We start from the raw sequence: 18687 nt of genomic DNA on the forward strand, positions 1-18687 counted from the left end.
TGCTCCCATCCTGCCCTGTCCACAGTCTGTTCCTCACACAGCAGCCTGCCTGACCCTGTGCAGACATACGTCAGATCATGTCCCTCATCTGTTCAGACCTTCCTTCAGCGTAAAAGTCCTTGTGATGGGGACGTCCCTAAAGATCTGCATTGCCTCCCTGTCCCCCATCTCTTCCTCCTCCTCCCCTTGCTCCGCCTGCACCAGTCACACGAGCTTCCTTGATATTCTTCAAACACGAGAGTCATCCTGCTGCCTCAGGGCCTTTGCACTTGCTGTTCTTTGCAAGACTTCCTCAGGTATCCAAATGTCTTGCTCACTCACCTCCTTCAGGTTTTGACTCAAATATAACCTTCTCGGGCTTCCCTGGTGGCGCAGTGGTTGAGACTCCGCCTGTCGATGCAGGGGACACGGGTTCGTGCCCCGGTCCGGGAAGATCCCACATGCCACGGAGCAGCTGGGCCCGTGAGCCATGGCTGCTGAGCCTGCACGTCCAGAGCCTGTGCTCCGCAACGCGAGAGATCACAATAGTGAGAGGCCCGCGTACCACACACACACACACAAAAAAAAATATATATATATATATATATATATAAAAAAAACCTTCTCAGTGAGACCTCCCAGACCACTGTGTGTGACAAGCAGGGCAGTGAGTGCTAGGATCGCTCGTGGGCCAGCTGCAGACCTGGCACCTTGCTCAGGGGTGCATGGTAGCACAGGGCCAGAATGAAGAGATCCAGCTCCTACCCTTTTCCCTCTTGGACAGAAAGTCAGGGAGTTTTGGGACACTCTCAGCTCTTTTTTTTTTTCTTTGATGATTACTGCTGCTTGCTTTTTCTGCGCCTGGTACTTTGTTGGTTCTTTCCATTTGGTTTTCTCTAATCTGCTCAAGAACCTATGCAGTCAAGGTGTCATTTCTCATGCCGTAGATGAAGAAACCCAGGCTTCGGGAGGCCGAGTGACTGACCACACAGCGGGGGAGGGGCAGAATCCGGACTTAAACCTGGGTCCTTCTCACTCCAAAGTTCAAACTCTTTCCACTACACTGGCAGACATTGCTTTTGGAAGCCCAAACAGTGTCCTTTAGAGCGACACGTTTTGCAAACTGTGAAGTGCTGTGCAAACGTAAGGAATTGTTATTGATGGCTGTTTTCCTGACATTTGAGAGACTTAACAGTGGAGAGTAACTTGGCCAGTGAACATCCTCTGTCTGTGTGCTATGCAGATCTGAGGTCTTCAAGAGAAATTCATGGCCAGTCACACCAGAGGACAGAAAATTTAAGTCGAAGCTCAGATTGCTTCCAACTAAGGCAACGGTCCCAAAACTTCGCTGCACAATAGAATCACGTGGGAGGGCTTTCGAACCCTAATGTCCAGATCGCACCCCAGAGAGGTAGAAGCAGAGCATACGGGTGGGAGCCCGGCAGCAGGAGTTCTTAAAGACCCTGGTGATTCCAACGTGCTGTGAGATTTGGGAACTAAGGCCTGTTCTTATCACGTCAGGAAGGATCTAGACAGTTTGGCATGCATCCCTGGTTTGGATGTGGTGTCTGACAAATTACCTAATTCACCCCAAAGCAAACTAGAAGCTTTCGTCTGCCCGTTGGAGCCATTTCAGGACTTGAGGGGGGGCAGAGAGAGGCGGGTGGCATGACCGTAAAGCACGCCTCCTCCGGAGTGCCCACCTGAGCTTCGACCACAGCCTACGGCTGTGGTTCTCAGTTGGGCAGCTTCACCCCCCAGGGGACGTTTGGCAACGTCCAGAAACACGGGGTTGTCACAGCTGGTGGAAGAGGGATGCTACTGGTGTCTAGTGATGGAGGCCAAGGTGCTGCTAGCCATCCCACAGCGCACGGGACAGCCTTCCACAGCAGAGAATCAGCCTGGCCACAATGTCAGTAGAGGCTGAGAAAAGCTGATCTGACGGCAGGGATTGTGACCTGGGTTGAGAGATTGGCAGGTGTGCTGTCCGTCAGATCCGGGCATTCCCCCAGCCTCCCCGGGGAAGAGAACTTTAACTGTTACTGGTGAACACTGAGAGATGGGCCAAAGGCCCCTTAAGTCTTCTTATTAAAAAAAATACTGCTTTTATTTCTTTGAAGTTGCCTCCCATCTTTTCTACTTTTAAATTTGTCATAATTCCTAAAACCGCAGCAGAAAGATCCCTCAGCCTCCGTTCCCTCCTTGGTAGTGCGTGAACAGCTGGCGTTCCTGCTGCCCTGGAGTGGCTCTGAGGTTACTGCACACGACGCACTGAGATTATTAAGAGGCGCTCAATAAATGTTAGCCATGATCGTGCATGTTCACGGCCTGGAAACAGAAAGGAATTCGTTCAGTGTGAAACTACAGCCCTGTGAAAATTCTCTAATTAAAAAGCAAACACCAAAGTGCTGTGGACCCTTAAGGATTTCCTCCTTTTATGTTCACCGAAAATCTTCAGATAAAAATTGTAAAACTCAGCCTTTCCTTTGAAATGCACAGTAATTAACAGTAACTAGCTTGATATGAGTGCTACAGATTGTCTATGGAAGGATTTTTTTTTTTTTGCGGTACGCGGGCCTCTCACTGTTGTGGCCTCTCCGTTGTGGAGCACAGGCTCCGGACGCGCAGGCTCAGCGGCCATGGCTCACGGGCCCAGCCGCTCCGCGGCATGTGGGATCTTCCTGGACCGGGGCACGAACCCGTGTCCCCTGCATTGGCAGGTGGACTCTCAACCACTGCGCCACCAGGGAAGCCCTATGGAAGGATTTTAAAACGTTAGCTTCCACTAACTAGAATTCGCCAGCAAATGGCAGTCTTTATCGTTGGCCTAACTGAAGAGAGGAGGCTCAGGACACAGGGTAATCTGCCCGCTAACGAGGTGCCCGGTTTGATTAAAGCCTGTGGGCCTGAGACATCTCGCCATTGGACCTCAAAGCACCGATGCACGTTTTTTTCTACCTCTTATCTTCCTTTTTTGGACAATCAAGTGAAATAAGGATTCCACAGAAAGGGAAAAAATCCAGGACATGGTCTTTTGTTCACCTTATTTGCTTCTGATGCCTGTTACACTGTTTCTGCCTCAGATGGCAGTACTGGTGTATGGAACACACAGCTCTCTGTCGTGAAGGAAAATACTAATCGTTTTTCTCCAACAGGATGGAAAGACAGCAGAAGATCTTGCTAAATCGGAACAGCATGAACAGGTAGCAGGTCTCCTCACAAGACTCCGAAAGGTGAGAAATTGTGTCTGAAGTGCTCTGTTTTTATGTGGAAGATTCTGTTTTTTCCCTTGTAAACTATGAGGATGAACAAAAGAGGCTTTGGACACACAAGTGGTACCAAAAGGCACTGGTCCTGTGCTGTGGTTTGCATATCGATTTGCATGAACACATTGGCTACCTCTCTGATTTCTTCTTCTGTATCGAGACTTGGAAATCATTGGCCTCTTTGCAGTCGCTATGCCTGGTTTCCCTCCTACCCGCTTTGTAATACCTGCCCCCTCCCCACCGTGAAGTAGAGGGGAAATGAGAAAGCTGACTCTGCTTCTTTCTTTCTTAATGTTTCGAGCTCCAAGATATCACTTGTGCTCCAGTTTATCAAACCTTGTTGCTCTAAGGTTTGAGGAAACATGACAAAAATAAGTAAATGCAGGTGTACCTTTCCAGCCCACATCATAGCAGTATGTACTGAGAGACTTCAAAATAGTCAAACCCTTTAAGCTAGGGATTCTATGTCTGTGACTCTCTCCTGAAGAAATGGAAGAAACGCAGAGAAAACAAGTTCTATGCACAAAGATGTCCATTGCAGTATTATTTATAATACAGTAATAAAAATTGGAAACATTGAATGACCAACAATGAAGTCTAGTAAATTGACAGACAGCTATAAAAGAGAGTGGTTTGGGGCCGTTAAAATGTTTTTGAAGAGGTTTTAGTAACAGGAGTTTATTGCTTAGGATGTTCCTGGGCTTCAAAGCAGAAGATAAATTATGTGCACATTGTAATCTCAGCTATGTCTTTTTAAAATGCATGGAAAGAAAAGGGTAACAGTGGTGTCTTTGGATTTTGGTTTTTTAATTAACACTCTTCTTTAAACATTACTGTATTTTTTCCAAATTTCCTATAATAATCATGTAATAATTTTTCAAAAGACAAACTTTATAGGAATAAAAAAAATTGCTCAGTTAAGTGCTCATTGAAAAGGTATTGTCCAGAATAAGCTTGGGTATCCTACAAAGATCCTGCCATATAAATTGAAAAGTGCCTGGGGGAGGGATTATAATGTCTTATAATCACAGTAACTTTCACAGCTACTGAAAGTTTGAATTTTCATAGTGGTCCCCTGGTCTCCTGGTCCTGGTTGAGGGGGGGAGTGAGAAGGGACACATCCGTAGGTTGGAATGATTTCTTCCCCAGTGCTCGGAGTTGACCTGGGGAAGATAATTCATTTTCACACCTTTGTGCTTTGGATCCTGTGAACTGATAAACACTGAGATCCCCCAGGCCACTGCAGGGGTTCAGTCTCCCCTTTGATCTAGAGGTTCTACAGAGAGATCCCTCCTTATTCACACGTTCTTACAGGAAAGACTTAAATTAACTCTGGGCTTCGAATTCTACTCTGTACCACCACGGACTGTCTCATTGTGAGGGAGAATTTGAACTAGAAAAACAAGGGAAAACTTTTTGTTTACAGGCAAAACAAGGGGGGTGCAGGGGAGCCTATGAGTCTGTCAGCAAATCAATAATGAACTTTCACATAAAATCTCCTAATCTTAAAATTCACTTTATTTGAAGCTATTTTCAGCCAAATGAAACACAACCTCAGGCCACCGGTTTGCAACCTCTGACTTTTGCTGGATTTTATAGCAGGGAGCCCCACACTGGAGTGTGTGTGGAGTCTTAACGTTCATAGACAAAGTGTCACAATATAAGAGCTGTTTTAAACTGATTCCCCATTATAGTATTCATCCATAGAGGAAAGAAACTGAAACGAAATCTGGTCCACAGGCTGGACGCGCACACGTTTTTACAGTTAATTATTTAGCCTCTAGTATGGACCACTGGTAGAAAGCAACACTTTATCAGGCTTAACACCTTAGCAGGTCTATACACATGCTGAGTCAGGTATTCTCAGGTTTCCCAAATTCCACAGACGGGGATTTTAGCCCACCTGCCACTCCCGGCACCATCGTCCTGATCGTAGCCCCAGCATTGTCCTTGTGGGTGTTTTGTGGGCTCAGCTGGCACGCGGGGAGCCCCCTCACAAGTGTAGCACTCTGGACAATCCCATTGCCGCATACTTTCCTGGAGTGCTGTTCACCATCTCAGAAACTCTTGTTATACGGCAGTGACGCCAGGGGAAGGTGCAGTCTATTCATCTTTAAGCAAAAATCAACTGCAAACCACGATCTCCAGTGGTCTGAGGGTCACCCTTGGCCGAGGGACGAGGCTTCTCCTTGGACTGTGCTGTGTTTTACTGCCCATCTACCCCTTAGGAAGATCCTTCCTTTTATTTAAAAACAGATTGCTACGCTGGGTGCAAACCCAGATGTCTATTATGGCAGATTGGAAACAACGGATAAATGCCCAGAAAAAAAGACAGGAAGGAGAGTACCTAACACGGTAGCTGAGGTTGGGTGGATTGGATGGGTGTAATATGTTTCGACTGCTTTTATAATTAGGAACGTATAGAGGAGGTGCCGCTCCACGCATCTCAGGGAAGGGTGGCTGTTTCCAGACCAGAATTTTGAATTCCGGGTGGCGTGGGTTCTTGCCTGGTCCCAGTTTGGCTTTCCCTTTACCTTTTTTTTCCCATTAATTTGCACTTTGTTTTTTGGTGTCTAGATTTTTTTTAAGAGGAAATATGACAACCTTTAGTAGTTTACCATTATCCTGTGGTTTTTGTAAGGAGACAAAGAAAGTCATTTCAATGCCTGTGAATAGAGTACGTCATCCCTGTTAGAGCCCACAACCTACCTAAAAGTTCACCTCTCATCTTTGCTTTGAGAGGCAAAATATGGGGTAAAGGCTGAGAGCACAGACTCAGGAGTCCCCACGCTGCCACCTAGCTGGATGAACTAGCCACCAGTTTAACAGCCCTGGGCCTCACTTTCCCTGTCTGTTAAATGGGCTGAATATAGTGCTGTTCACGGGATGGTGATGAGGGTCGGATGGGTGACGTACATGATGTCCTTAGAGCATTGCCTGCACACAGTAAGCACCATGTGTTTGCCACAGTCGGCATCCTTGCTTGCATCCTGTGGACCACTCTCTGAGTCTCGGGGAAACATGGAGGTTTCCGTGGAGGCTCCTCTTGTGACCCACCCCCCCCAGGAGCAGATGTTGAGGCTCCTCTTGTGACCCACCCCCCCAGGAGCAGATGTTGGGGCGTCAGCAATGGCAAATGTGGCAGGGTACACTTGAGAGTCACTTTTAGTAACAGCCACCATTTACTCCTCGGTATGTGTGGCAGCACAGTAATTTTACATCCCTGCGATGGGGATGTTCCTGCAGGAAACCTGGACTCCACAAGGTTAAGCAATGTACTAATTAGTGCAGAGCAGAGATCCAGACCCAAACAGAAATATCTGCTTTCAGGGCTCGATCAGGGGCTCAGGGCTTCTTCGGTGCTGATTCCTCACCAGCCAGGGATGGTCCTTTCCCCCAGTGAGCTCACGTGCTCTGTGGCAGGCATGGGTCGCCTTCCGCGGGGTCACCCAGAGCCCCATTGCCTTCAGCAGAGTTTTCCCCAGCTCTGTGTTCAGCGAGACGTGCGTTTTCGCTTGCCTTTGTCATTCCCTCAAACGGCTCTAGACCTCAGCTTTCTGAGTCTCCAGAAAGGGAGAAGTTGGCTGCCAAGCATTTCTAACCACCCTCTATCTTTTTTTTTTTTTAAATAAATCCCCAAATAAATAACTGCTTGGGATTTGGGGACACCCAGCACTGGAACCTGATTCTTGAAAATGATCGCGATATCCCAGTGCATCCCTGGAGAACGCATCGCAGAGGACTTGTGGGCGGTTGCCTCAAGGAGCAGGCTCTACCTGCAGAGAAAGCCAAGAAAGTAGATTTATGTGCAATCATAACCTGGACCATCTGCAGGAAGAGACTGTCCACAACCCGGTACAATGGGTGAGGGGAACGGGAAGAGGGTAATTTATACTTAGGGGCATCTTATCACCATTTCCTTTCAATGTCATCGTCTCCCCCGTATTTGCCACTGTTTCTCACCAGAGTGTTAACAGCAGCAGCATTTGGGGTGGGTGGAACTTCCTGTCCTTGGAGGATGCGAGGACCCCCAAGCGTCTAATGTCTAAGGTATTCCCTCCCCCATTCATTGTGGAAACCAAAAAACCTGCCTCTGCACCTTTCCTAACACCCCTTAGGGTGTTGCCACCCTCAGTCCTACCCACCCCACGTGGATCCTAAGCACAGTCATGGGGAGAAGTCTGCATCTGGGACAGCAGGGAGGTTGGCCTTAAATTGCCTTGCTATGCCATTTGGTTTCTAAGGGCCAAATTAGCAACAGAAATGTTCCCTGTGTTTTCACCTTTAATCAGTTGGCAAGTCTAGGGACGTATTTTTAAACATTTGTTAGGGGTAAGCCATGGAGCTTTCCCTTCTGGAAATAGAACCAAAGTCATCTTGTTCTTCTGCCTGATCTAGGTGTTGGTACGTTCCCAGGGTTTCATCTGTTCACTCTTAACCCCCTCCCAGTGGGTAGTGTCATCTTTGCCTTTGACTTCAACTGTTGACACGTACTGAGGACTTTCCAACCCTCCCTCCATCCCTCATCTCCTTCTAGAAGCCCACACCTGCGTGTCCATAGATCTTTTTTTTTTTTAATTTATTTATTTGTGGCTGTATTGGGTCTTCGTTGCTGCACGCAGGCTTTCTCTAGTTGCGGTGAGCAGGGGCTACTCTTTGTTGCAGTGCGCGGGCTTCTCATTCCTGTGGCTTCTCTTGTTGCGGAGCAGGGGCTCTAGGCGTGCAGGCTTCAGTAGTTGTGGCACGCGGGCTCAGTAGTTGTGGCTCGCGGGCCCTAGAGCACAGTCTTAGTACTTGTGGCACGTGGGCTTAGTTGCTCTGCCGCATGTGGGATCTTCCCGGACCAGGGCTCGAACCCTTGTCCCCTGCATTGGCAGGTGGGTTCTTAACCACTGCACCACCAGGGAAGCCCATGTCCATAGATCTTCTGATCTCCATCTGATGATTCACAAACTTGATGTGTTTAAAAGTCTATTCTTCATCTTCCTCTCTAGTCTGTTCTTCCCTAGTGAATGCATGACTCTTTCCAATCACGTAAATCAGAAATTTGGAAAAAAAGAAAAAAAAAGTCATCGTGTTGACCAGCTTGGGGACAGCAGAGGGTGGGCCGGAGGAAACTGAGAGAAGATTTTGATCCTTTGAGCAGGGGGCTGACTTCGGGGAAGTGAGACCCTTGCAGCCAGCACATCTGGGCAGGTGCGGGGAGAGGGCGGCCGAGCTGGGGCTTGTGAGGGTAGGAAGAACACAGTCCATCTTCCTCTCTGATCCAGTTCAGCAGGAGATGATTTGGGGGTAGTGGCATGTTGGGGCCCCAGGTACTGTCTGGGAGAGCCCCCCATACACATCTCTCCCCAACTGCGTGTCCAGTGCCTTCCACATTCGGGGCTTGAAATCAGCCGTGGTGGTGGTATTTCCACCACAGGAATCAGCAAACACTACAGATCAGGCCTTTCCCACCCCCGCCCCAAGCCCCCTGCAATGAGCTGGTTTTCCAGCACACCATTGCTACGGGGTCTCTGGAGGCTCCCACAATTCCACCTTGCATTGTAGGCACCATCTTCTTACAAAGAGGAGCTGCACCCTCTACTGTCCCCGGTGCTCACCCCCACTACTAAACAAAGCCCCCTCCGGCCCTCCAAACCTGCCCAAGAACTGTGTTGTTACTTAGCCAAACCACTTCTTCTCCTAGAGAAAGGAGGGGTGCGTGTTGTGACAGGCGGGGAGGGCTTGCACTTAGATTTTGCATTGGCATCCATTTTTACTATCACTGCAAGGTCCATTCTCATCTGATTTTAAAATACTACTTTCAAGGGGGTTTGGGGAGTTGGCTTATTTTTATTTTGTTTGATTGTCCTTCTAATCAGCTTTTCTGTAAACTGATATTAAAAGTAGTTGCTTTTCCTAAGCCTGAGACTAGACAGTGAAGAAACATGCCCAGGAATATTTTGAAAAATAGGACAAAGTTGGGAGTTTGCCCAGAATTTAAAATTCACCACAAGTAAACTGCATTTGCATAATTAAGAGTTGCTGCTCCCATCCTGCTGGGTCTAATTGCATCCTGCCACGTGTGGAAAGCCATGTCATCTCTCCATGCTCTTATCTGGCTTTCCCAGATTGGAGATGGTCCTCCCTGTCAATCTGCTGACGTTTAGTTACCTTTGCAGATGAGAAAGTGAAAGCTAAATTGCCAGGGGGCAAAAGGTGCTGGAAGAAAGGAAACTAGAAACCCAAATTAACCAGGCCTTCAAAAAGCAATGCAGTTTCCAAATAATACTCGTTTAAAAGATAGTCACAGTATCTACTATAGGCCAAGAACTGTTCTAGGCCCCAAAGAGACCACAGCGAACAAAAGAGGCAAGACCAGCCAATAAACAAATAAGAAAATGCCAGATAGGTCGGGGGTGGCAAACAATGGTCATAGAGCCAAAACCAGCCCATCGCCTGTTTTTGTAAATATAGTTTTATGGGAGCACAGCTACACCCCTCCATTTACTCCTGTCTCTGGCTGGTTTCTAGACACGCACGTGGCAGTCACAACAGAGACCACCTGGTGCTTTACAGAAAGGTTTGCTGCCCCCTGGTGTAAGTGTAGGGGATTCAAATGGGCTGAAATGAGAGAAAGTAAGGGGATGGCAGGTGGTGGCTGCTTTCCACTTACTGGTGTGGGGATGCCTCTCTGATGGTGACATTTAAACCAACACCCAAAGCCATGAAAGAGGAGCCAGCCGGAGGAAGGGCTGGGAGAAGGCAGAGGGAATGAGTGAAAAGGGCCTGAGGCGGTAAAGAGTCAGGTGCGTTCTAGGAAATAGATCAGAAAGGAGGGGCTGATGGGATTAGCAGCAGAGTCTGAGTGCGGTCTTTGGGGCAGAAAATGATGCCCGAGGAGATCTGATCTGAAAGATAGGCCCAGCTTTACAGATCTTGGTAAGGTGATTGGGTATTGGTCCAAGTGCGTTAAGTAAGTAGGTTAGGAATTTCCCTCTGCTCAGACCGGGAGACCAGATAGAAGGTGGTCTTGGCAGCCAGGTGAGATAGGACAGCTGCTTGGACCAGAGCTGTCCAGGCTCGGTTACTTTGGGAGCTTTGGGCAAGAATACAAACGGGAGCTCGCTTTCCTGTGTAAATATTTAAAGTATATAGTTAAAGCTAACGGGGAAACATGTGCTCTAGCCTCCCACTCTCACAGACGCACCTTTGTGAGCACCTGGAAGCCCAGGTTCTGGTTTAGGATTCTGATTCCTCGGGGTTCACTGCTGCTTCCCCCCAGCTTCCCAGCCCGCTTGCAAGAGGCCCCACCACGTCCCAGCCACATCCGCCAGCCTTTGGGGGAGAGGGGGACAGGACACGAGAATATTTCAATGCATGAGCCAAGACTTGGGTAACAAAGAACCCTCCACTCCCTCGGGCAGTGTCCCTGCTCATGCTTCCCCGGCCCAGCCAGTGAGGACCTGACCAGCCCAGGCACAGGGAGGGTCTTAGAGCTTCTGTTAAATATAGACCACGGATGGACTTCAGCGCTCCCCCTCCAAAGAAATCGATATCCTACCACCTTCTAGAGCTAGCCAAGAGCACACTCCGTACCTTCCTCTGCCCCCGTCCGCATCAAAACCATAGTCTGCCTCGGAGAGCACACACTCAGGCTGATGCAAGCTGCCTTCCCGGGGACCCCGGTCTGGATGCGTCCCTGCTGCGACATCTAGTGGTGAAAAGTGGAAACGCATCACCCACCAGGAGGGAAGAGATTTCAGAAACTTCTGTCTCAGGTTGCTATATCAAATTCAGTTGTGTTCAGATTCTCCAAAGTTCTTAGTGAGCACGAAGAGGGGTCATCCCCGAGGACGAGGTTAAATTTCCTTAGACAGGAAATCTCGAGTATATCTTGCTTTTCCTTGCCTTTCAAGGTAATGGTGGATTCTGTCAGTCTTGATGCAGAGCAGTTTCCTGGCTCATCTTCCCAAGGGCAAGGTGAAGGGTGAATGAGTCCATCCCAGCCCAGGCCAGCAGGTCCTGGTGGAAGGGGAAAGGAAGGGCCAGGAGATGTGCAAAGGCCCTGGGAAGAGGGCAGGAACGTGGGATGGCTTGCAACCCCTGTACCCCTTTCTTTGGCCTGCGAATTATTTTTCTCATCTGCCCGCCATTCACCTCCACTTGAAAGGTGAGAATGCACGTGTGTTCGTATGATCGTCTGGAATTGAGGACATTGTAAAAGCCGAGCTGTCAGTCCAGTGAAGCGGTATTTTCTTGGACCAAAGATTTCCTGAGGACAGTTATTATTGGGGAAACAACATGTGAGCTAGTGATGGGTTCTGAGATGAGCACAGCCCCTCCAGATGAAGGCTCAATCTGCAATTTCATTAAAAAAAAAAAAAAAAAAAAAAAAACTTGAAGCCTCCCTGGGGCTCCCCGAGGACGTGGAGCCTGTTAACACGGGCCAGCAATCCAACTCATTTGCTTAGGAAAAATGAGGTGCCGAAATGTGCCCTTTGTCCATGCAAATCCAGAGCAGGGGGGCCCCTTCTCATTCTACTTGCCTTTATCGTAGCAATGACTTATAAATCTTACTTTAAATCGGGACCCTGCACCAACTGGGAAGTGTCTTCTGAGTGGGACAAACTGGAAATGGCCCTCCTTGGATATTCACAGTGCTTGTAACTCAAGACATCCCCACTTTGAGATTCTGCTCTCGATCTGCAAATCCTTGTTTACCGCTCCCTGCTCCCCAGTCCCCTTCTGAGAAACCCACCACCTCCCTTTCACTGACAGCAGTGGTAGAAAAGAGACCTGGTGGTGAGTTCTGTCTTCGCCTTGGGCAAGTGTCTTGGCCCCTCTGAGCCTTGGTTTCCACATCTGAAACAGAGAACAACCACATTAACCACAAAGGTTTCTTTGAGGTTTAATAAGGGATGTGAGTGAAAAGACAGCATAAGCTGCAAGATACAAATGTGGAAGTGACTCCTGCAGACAGGAAATGCATCTGTCACAACTCCTCCGTTCGTGAAAGAATAATTCATGACCCTTCCAGGGGTACTGCAGTGGGCGTGTAGCAGGGGAAAGAGACTGGCTCAACCCCAACTTCAGCAAAGACAAGTGGGGATTTATAGCCAAGGAGCAAGGGTGGGGGGAGGTCAGTGGGTGGAAAATTGCTAAGAGGAAACCCAAAGGCTGGGAGGCTTCTTGCTGGACTGAGTGCTTTAGATTCTCTTATGAGATGGTCAGCCGGTTGTGGCCACAAGAGGAGACAGAGGGGAGGCTCAGGGCAAAACATAGCTTTTTATATCATAGGTCCCAGAGAGACGGGGGTTAGAGCGTTGCCACAGAGCTCAGACTCAAGCCAGGGGCAAGCTGCGAGCCCCCGTGGCAAGTGCCTTTGCTAGGGATCAAGGTGGGTACATGAGGAAAGGCAGGGGGAGCGGGGGGCAGTGTCACTGGTGCGTTTGAATGTCACGGGGTCACCTTGGGAGGGTAGGAAGGGGAACTTGTGGCTGAGGCCACCTTGCAGACGGGTGCACCTGGGCCGGCACTCACAGCCTGTTTGCGGGGATGTTGAGGCAGCGGGAAAATAGGAAGTTTTAAAGGTTATAATAGTCATCAGGATTCTTGCTGAAGGCGCGCCAGGGTGATCAGGTATCAAGGTTGGGCATGAAGAATTTGCTCAGATATCAGGGGTGGGGGATTTTCTGTAAACGTGACCCTGCAGGATTCTTGTTTAACCTGGACTAACCAGACCAAGGTCACAGCCCACTGTCGCTGGCTTCTCGTCCCTCTTTGCCCCTATTTCTGGGGCTGACCCGGGAAGCAGACAAACAGATTGCCAGCCACTGCCGGCCCGCCACTGCCCTGCGTGGAGTGGGGAGGAGTGAGCGGGGCTCTCAGGCTCAGGCGGCCCTGAGCAAAGTGGAGACATACCGTCTGTCAGCTGCGTAGGGCAAGCCCATCTTGGTTCAGAGCTGCTGCTGGAAGCACGCAGGGTAGCACCTGTGTCCATCGGGTCCCTCGGTGCATGTCTGCTCAGAGAGGAAGGGCCTGCGGGGACTCGTGCAGAAAGGGCAGAAGTGCCCTCACTCCTTCACACGGGACAAACATGTTGGCCAAACTCACAGTGCCAGGACTAGGAAGGCACGAAACAGAAGAGAGCAGCGAGCGATTCACTGCGCAGTGCGTCCAGACCTAATGACAGGACTGAAGCAGTGCCTTTGCATTGTGTCGGGAGAAGCAGATACTGGCTTCACACAAAGGGGCTGGGCGTGTTAGGTGGCTGTGGGTCATGAAATAGGTGGAGAAGTTTTTAATTTATTCGGTGAGGTACTCCTAGCAGAAGGGGATGCTTCCAGTTCAGACACTCAGCGTGAGGTGGGTGGAGGTGTAGCGGGTCCTGACTTAGAGGGAAGATAATGGGCTGGTTTCGGAGATTAAATTAGAATGAGAGATGGTAGATTTCTTTCAGGGGGTCATGGGCTCATCGGCAGCAGTAGATGGCATGGGGGAGAATGCCAGCACCCGATTTCTTCATGACTGCTCAGCAACACCCCAGTGAGTCACTGTCTCAGGATAGAACTTTTCAGCTTCTGTGCTGACTTGGGTAATAATTCAGGGAAATTGCGGGCAAGATATCCCAGCTTTTTCCACCCAATGCAGTGCTTGAGGTTAGAAAAAGAAACCAGATCACTGTCCCAACCATGGTTTCCAATCCTAGCCGACCCAATACTTTATAATGTACATATTGTGTTGCCCCTTTACTCTCCCAAAATAAAATTCAAAGGTAACAATGTACCTACACAGGTAATTTTAAAAGATCAATAGAGGGACTTCCCTGGTGGTCCAGTGGTTAAGACTCACGTGCTCCCGATGCACGGGGCCCAGGTTCGACCCCTGGTCGGGGAACTAGATCCCGTGTGCCACAACTAAGAGCCCGTGTGCCGCAACTGAAGATCCCACATGCCACAACTAAGACCTGGCACAGCCAAATACATAAATATTTTAAAAATACAAATAAAATAAAAGATGAATAGAGTGCCCTAACTATAATATAACAAAGACATCGAAGGAATATATATAGTATAATAGAATGTGTATGTAAATGCAGAGCACAGGCAAAGAGGAGACATTGTGAAATTGGCAGATACTTGGACCCATCTGCAGAATCACCGAATGTAACACCTACAGATGCCACGGATGTGGGAGGGATGGCAACTCAAATAGAGCAGCAGCAACAGGCTGACGTTTCAGAAGTGGGGATCACAGCTCCTGAAAGATTAGGAAAAAAACCCATGTATATGTAATTCCACCAGCGTATAAAATAGTTGCGTTCTTGGGAAAGTCACTATGTATTAAACCAAGCCCTCCCAAAACCCCCTGGGAGGGTCATAGGTAAAATGCAATTAAGTCCTAAGCTCAGATGATCATAAACAAGGTTCTTCTCTTATGTAAATGCTCAGCAGACACTCAGAAGTCAGGCCGACTCAAGAGAATGCTTACCGCTCAGGACACTGTATGTACACGTCAGTACCCCTAGCACCCACCTACCCACCGCCAGCAGTATCCTCCGACGCTGAGAACTAAAGCTGCTACCGTCCATTTCCAAAATGCCAGCTAGGGGACAGTGTTGCCCCTGCTGAGAAAGAGGGGTCAGAGTTTACCAAGAGAAAATGGGGGTAGGAACTCAGGAGAGCCGTGTTTGTTATTGAGCACGCTCCCGTCCTTGGTCGTTGGTGGAAAAAGTAACGGTGGCTCAGCTGGAAGAGATCAGCAGTAAATCATCACCTCCCAGGATTTGGGTCTGGACGCAGTGGTCCGGCCAGGTCTGAGGTCACACTGAAAGGGAAAGGCAGACACTTGCCTCCGAAATGCTCTTGCGTGGGTCACCCCCTGAGTACATCATTGACACAACACCTCTTTATCGGGCATCCTACCTGTGCCAGGTGCTGGGGATACCGTCTCTCCCCTCAAGGTCTGGCCCTTGAGTCTAAAGGAGAAGAGTGTCACATGATTACCCTACAGTCTAGTGGGGTGACGATGGAGAGCCACACGTGCGCTTGAGCCTGCCTGTGAGGAAACCTCCTGGAGAGGCCACAGCAAGATAGGTCTCCTGGCATGCGTGGAAGTTAACAAGCTAAAACAAAGGGGATCATCGTGGGTAGGGGAGAAGGGCTCGACTTCAGGCTGCAAGCCACAGCTCTGACAGGCTGTTATTACTGGGTTAGGAGCTGGGAAGCGGGCCGGGTGTGTGAGTCTGGGATGGAGCCAGGATGGCGTGATCAATGCCCCCCCCCCCCACGTAGCCCTTGAGGTGGGTTCTCTGCGGGCACAGAGCACCTCAGCAACACCATCCCTTCAAAAGCACCCATGTTATATTTGATGTCACACTGTTCGCATGTCTGTGTCCCCCCAAAACTGCGGATCTGGGGCGGGTGTAGACCTTCCCGTTCCAGCACACGGGAGGTCCTCCATAAATGTTGGATGATGAATGTGTGAATTATCCAGGGCTGCGGAGACTCCTGCTTCTCCCCTGTAGGGCTGAGAAAGAAGAAAGCGGAAAGGTTGTCGTGGCCCCCAGGCCCCTCCCCAGCATCTAGCTTTGTACCACGTGACGCCCTTCTTCTCATCATCTCGTACCTTCAGAGCGTCGTAAAGGAACAAGACCCCTCCACACAGAAGGAGGAGGTGACCTGACCAGTCTAACGGGGCTGACCCCGTTTCACTTTTAAATGGACCACTTGGCAGGAGTTGCTCCATCCAATTCATTGTGTATCAAAATGCAATGGAGGAAGGCAAATCCACTGAGACAGAGCACATCGGTGGTTGCCAACAGCCGGGCAGAGAGGGGCCTGGGAATTGGCTGCTCATGGGCACAGAGTTTCCTTGTGGGGGGATGAAAACACTCTGGGACCAGATAGCAGTGATGGTTGTACAACATTGTACACGCACCAAAAGCCTCTGAATGGTTCATTTTAAAATGGTGAATTGTATGTTTATTTTACAGTTAAATTTTTTTAATGCAGTGGGAATAGAACAGACTATATCTGCCACCTGGGTAGAAATTGCAGGTTGGGGTACAAACTTCCAGTTATAAGTTAAATAAGTCTTGGGGATGTAACGTACAGCATGGTGACTGTACCGCACATCTGAAAGTTGATGAGAATAGATCTTTAAAATTCTCATCACAAGGAAAAAAATTGTTGCTATGTGTGGTGATGGATGGTAACTAGACTTACTGTGGTGATAATTTCACAATATATACAGACATCAAATCATTTACATTGTACACCTGAAACTAATATAACGTTATAGGTCACTTATAACCTCAGTTTTTTTAAAAAGGCAAAGAAAACTCGCAGACCGGAAGGATGCAGCAGCGGTCCTGAACCGTGGGAATCAGCGTGTGCCTTTTGCTCCGGGGCTGCACTTCTCCTGTGACTAACAGTCCCTCTCTCATCTATATTCAGGACACGCACCGAGGACTCTTCATCCAGCAACTGAGACCCACACAGAACCTGCAGTCGAGAATCAAGCTGAAGCTATTCGGCCACTCGGGGTCTGGGAAGACCACCCTGGTGGAATCTCTCAAGTGTGGGCTGCTGAGGAGCTTCTTCCGAAGACGCCGGCCCCGGCTGTCCTCCACCAACTCCACCCGGTTCCCACCCTCACCCCTGGCCTCCAAGCCGGCAGGTAGGCACCCCACCAGCCCCTGTCTCTCCACTGGGTACTTCCAAGGTCAAGGACTGGGAGGAGGTGTGGCTTTGTTTGGAGCACTTGGCCTGAGGCTGACCGGTTCCCGCCGCCTTGGTGGCTTCCAGGTGTGGTCCTCCTGGCTCTTGGCCAGTGAGTGCACCCTGCCCTGGTGCTAGCGAGGAAAGGGCCTACTGAAATCACGGTCCGCAATCACGAACGTGCAAAATGGCACAGTCGTGTTCTGCTCGGGGACTCTGCCCTTGAAGACACAAAGAGCTTGTTTGGACTGACATAGGTTCAAGGTTGCACGGATGGAATATCAGCCCGCAGGACGGGTCCTCACCCCTTATGCTTTCTTCTTGGAATGCTGCGGGCACATCCAGGAATGCGAGAGCACAGAGCCACAAAGCTGGGTGCACGGGGAAGCCCGTCCTCGTGTATCTGGAAGTGGGGTGGTGGCTTTGAAAGGCTCCTTTATGGCTTTTCGGTCAGCCCGTCTGTTCACCTGGACCCTAGTCGGGAAGACGATTTTGCCGTCTGCCTCCACCTCCCACAGATGCGATTATCAACGGGTTCACACCCGGAACTCCAGGGTGGCCTGTCCCTCCCCAGGGAGAAACACCTGCAGCGAGCAAGAGGAAGTGGTGCAGTCTGGGGTGTCATTTTTCCTAAACCCACCCTTTTAGAGTGAGGAAATGAAGGTTTTCAAAGGTAAGAATAGAGACCTTCAGAGAATTTCCTAAACAATGTCAGTGTTGAAGCTCTGTGCCCCAGACTCACTTTCTGTACATATTACGAAGGTGTCATATCTGTTCCCTAGGATGAAAACAAATGTTTTAAAGTTTGTGTTTCTATGTAATTTCTGTCTCCGTGAGGAAGGATGTCTGGGCAGCATTAGCTGGAGTGAGGGACAGCTGACCGAGATCTGCACGCCCCTTTCCACTTCTCCCCTCCGAACACAGCAATAGAATTGAAACTAGGGGAAGAAGTGTAACCAAAATGGATACACAATTAGAATGATTACAATATTGCTAACACGTGTTGCTAATGCGTACTGAGTACTAACTACGTGCCAGGAGCCGTGCAGAATGTGGTATGTGTGACCCTCATTTAATCCACGTGACAGACTTATTGGCATTTTTACCACCCTTCTGCTGAAGCCTTGAGGGGTCAAGTAGACTGCCTGGAGTCACACAGCTGGTGATTCAGGAAGTGTCTGGCTTCTGAGCCAGGGCTTATTCATGATACTTATAACTCCGTCTGCCTTGGGGCATATATGTGCTCATGTTTTCCATTTTCCACTGTAATTTTGCTCAATTTCAGTATGTAAGATAGGTCTACCCCTTCTCAGAAGTCGATAGTTTTCCAGGTTTCATGATTAAGTTGAGCCTCTAATGTGTGGGCCAGACCAGTATTGCTTCAAGGTTCAAAGTGAGCTTCTCTAGCAGTTCCTCGTGTCACCCCTAGAGGGAACCAGCTCTCTCCTGCTGTGGGTTAAGGTCACTCCAGTCTGACTCTGGCGGGGCGGGGGGCGGCAGGGGGCCAGAGAGACAGAGACAAAGAGCAGAGACAGAGAAAGACAAAGAGATGAGAGCTATCCAGATCTGTGACCTGGAATTTTTATAAGTCGTATTGGATATGAATTTATACCTCGGGAGCCCATGGGCTAACCTGAAGCAGCCACATATCAAGTGACATCTGGGTTCCCCCGGAGGGAGAACGGCTCAACCCTCACCCCTCAGAAGTAATGTCTCCATTCATCTTCCTTCTGGTC

The 18687-nt window shown here is 49.3% G+C and overlaps 1 protein-coding gene and 1 non-coding gene across 9 annotated transcripts in view; both read left to right on the forward strand.

The window, feature by feature from the left end:
- The window catches only part of DAPK1 (death associated protein kinase 1), a 216967-nt gene that overhangs the window by 167874 nt on the left and 30406 nt on the right, over positions 1 to 18687 (forward strand). For all 8 annotated transcript variants that reach the window (XM_060301105.2, XM_060301106.2, XM_060301109.2 and 5 more), the window contains 2 exons: positions 3135 to 3212; positions 16688 to 16910. In XM_060301105.2, the coding sequence (XP_060157088.1) occupies positions 3135 to 3212; positions 16688 to 16910 (301 nt within the window). The remainder of the gene's footprint in view (positions 1 to 3134; positions 3213 to 16687; positions 16911 to 18687) is intronic.
- Positions 14053 to 14126, forward strand: TRNAR-CCG (transfer RNA arginine (anticodon CCG)). The gene has a single exon. It is a non-coding gene; the product is annotated as a tRNA-Arg (tRNA).

Source organism: Globicephala melas, chromosome 6 (genome assembly GCF_963455315.2).
Source record: "Globicephala melas chromosome 6, mGloMel1.2, whole genome shotgun sequence".
NCBI lineage: Eukaryota > Metazoa > Chordata > Mammalia > Artiodactyla > Delphinidae > Globicephala > Globicephala melas.